Source organism: Tupaia chinensis, unplaced genomic scaffold (genome assembly GCF_000334495.1).
Source record: "Tupaia chinensis unplaced genomic scaffold, TupChi_1.0 Scaffold143591_1, whole genome shotgun sequence".
NCBI classification, from domain to species: Eukaryota; Metazoa; Chordata; class Mammalia; order Scandentia; family Tupaiidae; genus Tupaia; species Tupaia belangeri.
Genome location: NW_006203437.1, coordinates 572,711 through 581,112, shown reverse-complemented (window position 1 = coordinate 581,112; position 8,402 = coordinate 572,711). Strand labels below are relative to the sequence as shown.

The 8,402-nt window shown below is 56.8% G+C and overlaps 1 protein-coding gene across 1 annotated transcript in view; it reads left to right on the top strand.

The window, feature by feature from the left end:
- TMEM144 (transmembrane protein 144) overlaps nt 1-4,079 on the top strand; it is a 20,969-nt gene extending 16,890 nt beyond the window's left edge. Inside the window, exons 12-13 of the mRNA XM_027766568.1 lie at nt 397-450; nt 2,798-4,079. Coding sequence (XP_027622369.1) covers nt 397-450; nt 2,798-2,881 — 138 coding nt within the window. The 3' untranslated portion in view covers nt 2,882-4,079. The remainder of the gene's footprint in view (nt 1-396; nt 451-2,797) is intronic.
- Nucleotides 4,080-8,402: the final 4,323 nt, after the last annotated feature.

The window sequence follows — 8,402 nt, the reverse complement described above, 5'->3', positions numbered from 1 at the left end:
GGGCCCCTGGTATACACACTTCCACGCCGACACACCCAGGGCTCCCTGGTACACGCACTTCCACGCTGACGTGCCCAGGGCTCCCTGGTACACACGATTCCACGCTGACGCGCCCAGGGCTCCCTGGTACACGCACTTCCACGCTGACGCGCCCAGGAGTGGCTGTACTGGGACTGAGACCAGCACCTATTCCATCTATTACGAATACCAGGGAGGAGAGAGGGAGATTCTTCATCCGCTACTTAACGCACTTACTGCTTGTCTTAATGTGGAGTGAGAGTTGGATTATGGGTGGTTTTCCCGGGGAATATTTTCATAACGTCGCCAATTTGCCATGTTTACATTGCGTGCCGTCCTAAGAAAATAGCCAACTTAAAGCTCTCGTTTCTGTTTAAGGGCCCAGGGTTTGTAGCCGCGATGTGGGGTGTCTTCATGTTTAAGGAAATGCAGGTACGTACAAGAAGGAGCCGATCAGAGGGCAGGGTAGGCCCAGGTGAGAGCACGGGGCAGTGGTGATGGCACTGACCCACACGCAGACCACGGTTCGAGTCCCAGACCTGGCGGCTTGAAAGTCATGCCGGGTGCGCGGGCATGAATGCCAGCACCCTGTGGAGAGAACGGAGAAGGGACTGCAGTGTAGCCACCCCCTCTCCCTCTCATCTTCTCTGTCACTCCCTGGCAAGGGCATGTGCCCTATGGCAAAGAAGAAGGTGCAATATTTCTGTAATTTTCTGAAACAAGCAAGTGATACTGAGCCCAGGGCAGACCACACAGGCGTGGTTTGACAGGCCAGCGTCCGGGAGGATGTGACACCCACGTCGGAGGTGCCAGGGCAGCGAGCCCCCTCATGGAAAACGGCTGGAGACAGGTGGCAGCTGCATCTCCCGTCCAAACATGAGTTACGGGAGCCCAGCACTGCGTTCCTCAGAAAGCAGGCCTTGAAGGCGACGTCGAGCGGCCCGCGACCCCCGGCGTGGGCGGCCAGCGGGCACCTTGGGCAGTGCTGAGGCCGGCGGTCTCCGGCCGAGCTGCCCTCCTGGTGCCAGCTTTGTTTTGTTTTAGTCTTTGACCATAGAGTGCGTGCTCTCGCCGGGGAGAGACAAAGAGACATGGTGAGAGAGTGAGAAATAACCCCTGGGGGAGGGCTATGCCACAAGCCCTTCTCTCCCATTCTCCTCTTGGGATTTTGGGCAGGCGTTATTTTCAGGCCGCCATGTCTGGGACTTGAACTGCAGTCTGCTACGAGGGAGTCCAGCACCTTAACCACCACGCCCCACCCTGGTATTTTTACATCTGACGTCTGTTACAGACATCTGTGTAACTGCTCACTTAGGATAGTGTTTTTGATCTCGATATAAATTTTCTCTCTACCAACACACTCGAGTCAGAGTGTCTGCCGTCCTTCCACCAGGGAGCCGTTACCATGGCAACTGCAGGTGGGCAGCTACTCCCGGGAAGAGCAGGAGGGGCCGTCCTCGCAGGAGCCGCCTCGGAAGCGGAGCTGGGGAGGAGAGGTGGCCTGCTCTTTCCAAGGTGACATTCCCTGTTGACGGGAGACATGGCTGTCGCCCGGACGCGATCCATCTCCCTCCTGGAGACTAGATCCTTAGCCTGGAAGGAGAAAACAGCCCCGCCCGTGGGGGCACTGAGACCCAGCTGGCGGAGGCTCACGTGGCCCCGTGGTGCAGTGTGCGCGAGGAGAGCCCGTGTCGTCATGGAGCTGCACCCACCTCTAACCCAGAGTACGTGTGGAAATCGCCAGCCGTGTGTGCCCCTTGAGCGAGGGCTTGTGGAGCCCCTGCTGCCCTGGTGCTGGCACCCAGCTTAGGCGAAGGGCAGCCTGCTGCAGAGTGTGTGCGTGTGTGTGTGTGCGTGTGCCTGCACACACATGTAGAAATCAGCTGCTCTGTACTTGGCACGGCTGCCTTGGGTGTCGTGGTCAGCGTGACCTCTAGAAGAGCCTGCGCACAGTCAGTCCGCTGGCCCGGCCCTGGCTCACAGAGCCCACCGTCAGCCAGCAGGTCAGGGACCAGCACATGGCGTGATGTTGACGTCACTGGACCCCCACGTGGTCGACTGCAGTTCAAGCCGCACTGGACCCGGTGGCTTAAACTCACACCGGGCGCGTGTGCATGTACATGCGTGCCCAAGATTTGAAAGGACAAAGGAGGAGAAGGGATTGCAGGGTGGCCATCGCCCCTGGGGGGGTGATTTCTCACTTTCTGCCTCTGGTGAGCCCATCACCCTATAGCAAAAATCTCTTTAAAAAAAAAAAAAAAGGCAGATGAATCCAGTCTGGCCCAGTTCTTCCTCTACTTGAAGAACAGAGAGACGCGTGCTCTGGGAGTCCGGTTCCTATTAACTGGCTTTACTCCTGCTGAGACGGAGTCGGGCAGCCCAGGTCCCCAATGACACTGCTCTGTCCTGTCCCAGTTCCGACCCCAACTCCCCTCCGATCTCTGCATTCTTCCAGTAGAGGCAGACCCCGGACCTCTAGGGGGTGAGGGCAGGAGGGCTGTGCAGGGCCCACAGGACAGCCATGTCTGATTCCGTGCTCAGCCCTGCCTCTCCTATGACACGGCTGACTGCAACGGCTGCCCGCCAGCTCACTGCCCCCAGCGTGTGGGTGTATTTCCTGCCCGGTGAGCTCCAGGCTTGCCCAGAGAACCCGAGGCTGGCCAGGAGGGGTGGCAGAAAAGCCCACAGGCGGGGCAGCGGCCGCAGTCGGGTCCCAGGCCGGCGGGGCCTGGGCCAGTGCTCTGGCCGGCCTCCCACATGCGTTCTCTTCACCCTGCAGGGCCTGCAGAACCACGTCCTGCTGGGCCTGGCGTTCTGCACCATCCTGGCCGGAGTGCTGTGCACCGCCTTCTCTAAAGTCTAGGCAACAGCAGAGGGCAGCACTGCGGGGGTGCCTCGGCGGAGCGGCTGCCCTCCGGAGCTGGAGACACACTGGGTGTGGAAGGCAGAAGCAGACTTCCCACCCTGGGAGGGAGCAGGGTCTCGCTGGGCTGTTCACGTGGCTGACGTCTGGGGGCTGCCTTGGAGCATCGCCCTGCAGGTGCTCCTCGGACCCAGCCCAGGCTGCCTGCTGCACCGCAGGGGCCCACCAGGAAGTGACAGTCCTGGGGCCACCCTGTCCCCTGCACCCACAAAGAGGGGCAGAAACTTTGTGGGGGAAGAGAGGAGCTCCCGACACCCGAATTGAAAGCAAAGGCCACCGCTGGGACACGTCCAAAGGCCGGCTCGTTGCTGAAGGAGGGAAGTCAGCTGTCCTCCAAATGAACGGTGCCCGAGTGTCACCCACTCACCCAGCTGCCAAGCACTTTCATTCCTCCAGAGAACCCAGCCTCAGAGCAAAGATGGCCGCCGCTGAGAACACGGGCTAACACACATGCGGACATACACCTGCAAGCACACACGTGTGGACTTTCTGGGTTTGGGGCAATGCCAGAGTCGCTCAGACGAGGGTCCAGCTTATCAGCGGGGGTTTAGCACGACTAACGCTCTTTGAGGGTACAGCTCCCCGAAACAGAGGCCCTAAGCCACGTCAGCTGGGGGGGTCCCTGCTGCCGCCTGCTCTGGCTGCGGATTCTGTAAGCAAAGGAGACGCCGAAGCGCTGTTTACCCAGGAGCCATGAGACGGGGCCGGGAGTGCAGCGATGGTGACCATGGCTGCCAAGCCCTCAGTCAAATGTAAACCCCCCTCCCCACTGACAGTGTGTGCTGGGAGACAGGCCAGCTCTCTGCCTGAGTGCACGGACTGAGTCCCACCCACAGGGGTTCAAATCCCCCACGTCGGCCTCATCGTAGCTGTGTGACCTGGGACGTGTCCCCAAGCCCCGTCTGCGATCCCTAGCCTGTAAGACAGTCACTGGTGGTTCTCCTGGGGTTGAAGACCACAGCGCACATCTGCAGCATATGCTCACCGGTGCCCGGCCGCCTGCTGGCTGTCATGTCTGCCTTGTGAGAAGGCAGGTCGGAGAGGCCTGGCCTCACCGTCCTCCCGTCCAACGGTACGTGTTGTCTTCCATATGAAGTGCTTAAAAACAGCCCAGAGCCCCGGTTTAATTGAACTACAATACAAGCTAATATTTTATTGTAACTTCTTAGATTCATTTTAATTTTACCCACGCGCCTGGTGTGAGCTTAAGCCACCGGGTCCGGGACTCGAACCACGGTCGACTACATGAGAGTTCAGCGATATAGCCATTACGCTAACTACTGGTCCCCAGGTTTTGTTACTTAAGGTTTCTTTGGTGCTGTTCCCCCGGGAGCCATGAGACGGGGCCGGGAGTGCAGCGATGGTGACCATGGCTGCCAAGCCCTCAGTCAAATGTAAACCCCCCTCCCCACTGACAGTGTGTGCTGGGAGACAGGCCAGCTCTCTGCCTGAGTGCACGGACTGAGTCCCACCCACAGGGGTTCAAATCCCCCACGTCGGCCTCATCGTAGCTGTGTGACCTGGGACGTGTCCCCAAGCCCCGTCTGCGATCCCTAGCCTGTAAGACAGTCACTGGTGGTTCTCCTGGGGTTGAAGACCACAGCGCACATCTGCAGCATATGCTCACCGGTGCCCGGCCGCCTGCTGGCTGTCATGCCTGCCTTGTGAGAAGGCAGGTCGGAGAGGCCTGGCCTCACCGTCCTCCCGTCCAACGGTACGTGTTGTCTTCCATATGAAGTGCTTAAAAACAGCCCAGAGCCCCGGTTTAATTGAACTACAATACAAGCTAATATTTTATTGTAACTTCTTAGATTCATTTTAATTTTACCCACGCGCCTGGTGTGAGCTTAAGCCACCGGGTCCGGGACTCGAACCACGGTCGACTACATGAGAGTTCAGCGATATAGCCATTACGCTAACTACTGGTCCCCAGGTTTTGTTACTTAAGGTTTCTTTGCTTCATGAGCAAGTGAGCGAGCAGTGTGCCTGTGTGTGAGCCAGCTGTGGGGCCTCCGGGCTGCCGACTCGGTGCCCAAGACCCAGGGTAAGCTGCTTGGGCTCAGCCCGTGTCCTGTCCCGACACAGCAGGGCCTCCTTCCTGACCACGCTGCTAGTCTAAAGTGCCTACCAAAGTGCCTGGCATGTACTTCATGCTCCGAAGTCCTGAAAGCACATTTTGAAATTGTCTCCCACGAGAGGGAAACAGGTATCCCCAACACGGGCACATGGGGGGGTAGGCAGTGGGACCAAACTGACAGGGCGAGGCTTGCTCCGCCCTCTGGTGGCACCTGCTGCGAAGACAACGCGTTCTGTGGCAGGGACCACGTGGAGCTGCTGCGACTCTGGTCCAAGACCAGGCAAGGTAGTGGACACCATAACCACAGCAGCTGGGGGCCGAGGCTGCGCGGTGGCAGAGACGCTGTGTACGCGTGTGTGCATGCCTGCACGTATGCATGCAGGTGCATGCATGTGTGCACGTATGAACAGACAGATAAATGGCTACCTCTCACCTTGGTACAGGCAAGCACACATCCCAGAGGCACGCACATCTTGCTACAGGTAGGAAAGGTGACTCTGACGGCCTCCCTGCAGCCGCCATCTCTTGAGGGCCTTCAGCTCGCGACAAGCAGTTACTAAATTGCGTATTTGGGGTGGCATGATCTGGATTCTGGGTCAAGGGGAGCTCGAGACCTGCAGAGGCACCGCGGACCTGGTGGAGCATACGGGACTCCGGAACTCAGAGGAAAGTTAAAGTAATGCCCGAGTGCGGAAGACCAGATCCCACAATCACACACAGGCCAGCAGCTTTCAGTTGGATCAGACACCTGAGCGTTAGAAAGCCCTGAACTTGAGGACCGGCAGGTAGTGTGGTGGTTAAGGGTGCTGGCCTTCCACGTGGCTGACCGCAGTTCAAGTCCCAGATCTCTCTCTCTCTCACACACTCTCTGCCCCTCTCTGATCAAATTTAAAAAAAAGTAAAGTAATTCTTTAAAAAAAGAAACTCCTAATTTTACAGGGATGTAAGGACAGGGTCATTATGGCATTTGCTATAACAAAACTCAGAAAGAGCTGTTTTGGAAGAAGACTGTTATGATTAAAATTGAAAACCTCTCTTCAGGGACATTCCATCATTACAATAAAGACAAACCAGTTCACTTTTAACGAGTTTATTTTTATAAATTTTGAAAATAGCAATTTTCAGGATATACAAGAAAAATATTTTTCTAACACTGAAGGATGCATCTCTTTGGTATAGAAATCACAACATACACATGATCTTTAAAAAACTAACCAAGATGGGACCAGCAGATAGCACAGCGGTTACGTTGCTGGACTCCCAACATGGCTGACAGCAGTTCGAGTTCCAGACCAGGTGGCTTCAAAGTCACGCCAGGTGCACACGCACAGGTGGCCTAGATCCTGGGCAGAGAATGAAGAAGGAGTTGCGGCATCGCCATCACCCCTGCGGGGTGATTTCTTGCTTTCTATCTCTCCACCTCTCTCTCTCTCTCTCTGGCGAGCGCTCGTGCCCTATAGCAAAAAAATCTCTAAAAAGAAAACTAACCAAGACTATGACCTACCATGCTAACATGACTATTCCTTGCCCGTCCATCTGTCCCCTTTCACAGCCCCGTTGTGGGGCTTTAGAACATGGCTCTACACGTATCGCCATTTCTACGCAGAATGAACATCTGAACAATGTCCAGAAGTCACGTGTAGCAGGAAATTAGCTGACACTGACACGCGACTCAACCACCAGAAAGAACCTGACAGCACACGTGAAGGAGAGCCATCACCGAGGTCAGACGGCGCGGAGTGACGTTTAAACGAGATGCAGTGGAGACAGCGGCGTCTACGAGGCTTCCGTTAACCACCTGCAAAGCTCCGCAGTAACAGCACACACCCACGGGTCTGAGGAGGCTCAAGCCAGCAATCAGGCACGCACAAGAATCGAACGTAAGAGCCACTTACTGTAAATGCAGCTAACCGCAGCAACAAGCGGGAAGCGTCATCCTTTCCAGACTCTCACGTGCTCAGGGCTTTTTTAAAAAGCACCGTGAGGCCTGCTCCGTGACCCCAAAGTTAGAGTCCTGGAGCCAGCGGCTTAAAAGAACGTGCCAGGCACAAGTGCCCAAATCCCGGACTCTCTGGAAGCAGAACGTGGCCACTCCCCACGGGGTGTGGGGGTGCTGTCTCCGTTCCCTGTCTCGGGACGCACACACAAACGCAGACACGTCACAGACAAAAGACATGCATCACGTATTTCTAAAAATGATCATTAAAGCTAAAACATACGAGCTTTACTTCAGTCAAGTTCTAATTCATACTTTTTATAGACTATTAGTCTTCATGCTAAAAATGTGAAAGAATGGCTTTTACACATTTGTCAACTCCTTTACCCCGAACACCGAGTCGTGCTGTGAGTGCTGGTTTAGGCGGGAGTGAGACACCAGCCTGGGCTCTAACTGGGCCCGTGGGGCTGGGTCTACCAGTCGGGCGACCTCCCTTACCGCCATCTTCCTTGGTCCCCGAGATGAAGCGCGACTTCGAACTCCGCCGTCTCTGCATCTTCGTGCGGAACAGAATCGCCGTCCCCACGGTTGGCTGCTGGCCGCGCCGCGGCACCGCTGACTCTGCTAGCGATGCTCCCTTCTGCGCAGGACCGCACAAAGGTCGAGAAAAGTAAATCTCACTCCGAGTTCACGGAACGGCTGGAGGGATGAGCCCACACCTGCGGCCGAGCGGACATCGCTGCGAGTGCAGGGTGTGGACGGCTGGCAGCCCGTCAGCGGCTGCGCTTCCCAGACTCAGCCTTCCTCCAGGTCCGGCCAGGCGCGGGGCAGCCAGCTCTTCCACTTGGGCCAGCCCTGCGGGGGCTTCCAGAAGCTTGGCCAGTGAAAATGCTGCCTGAAATTTTAAAAGGACGTCAAGCAGATGTTTATTCTCAATTCTCATCTGATAATTAGCCTAAAAGTAACTTAACACCTCGAACCCCATCCCGTTATTTCCTTAAAAGTAAAGCATCTTCAAAGTAAAAACCATTCCTTCAGGGAAGTTCTTTCATCTCTAGGAAGCTTTTTTTTTAAGAGTGTGCAAATGGCTAGGAAAACACCCACGACGTGTGCGCGGGACCAGGGCTACCTTCCCTCCTGACTGATGTCAAAGGACCCGGAGCACCCGAAGCGCGTCCCCGCACCCTGCGGCCAGGGCACCCCTGCACGCCTGTGAGACCTCAGCCCATGAAGGGACCGCACCAAGCGCAGAACAGCGACGCCCACTTCTGACCAAACGCTCCTCGCCAGGACACAGTGGCACGTCCCTAAAGGCCGCAGCAGCACCGCACTCCGCTCCCGCCGCGTGCAGGAGTGTCGTGCACACCGACCGAGAGGCGGTCCAGCACAAGGACGGGGCAGGCCCGGGCCCCGGCTGGAAGGCGCGGTCCGGGCGGGGCCTACCCGCC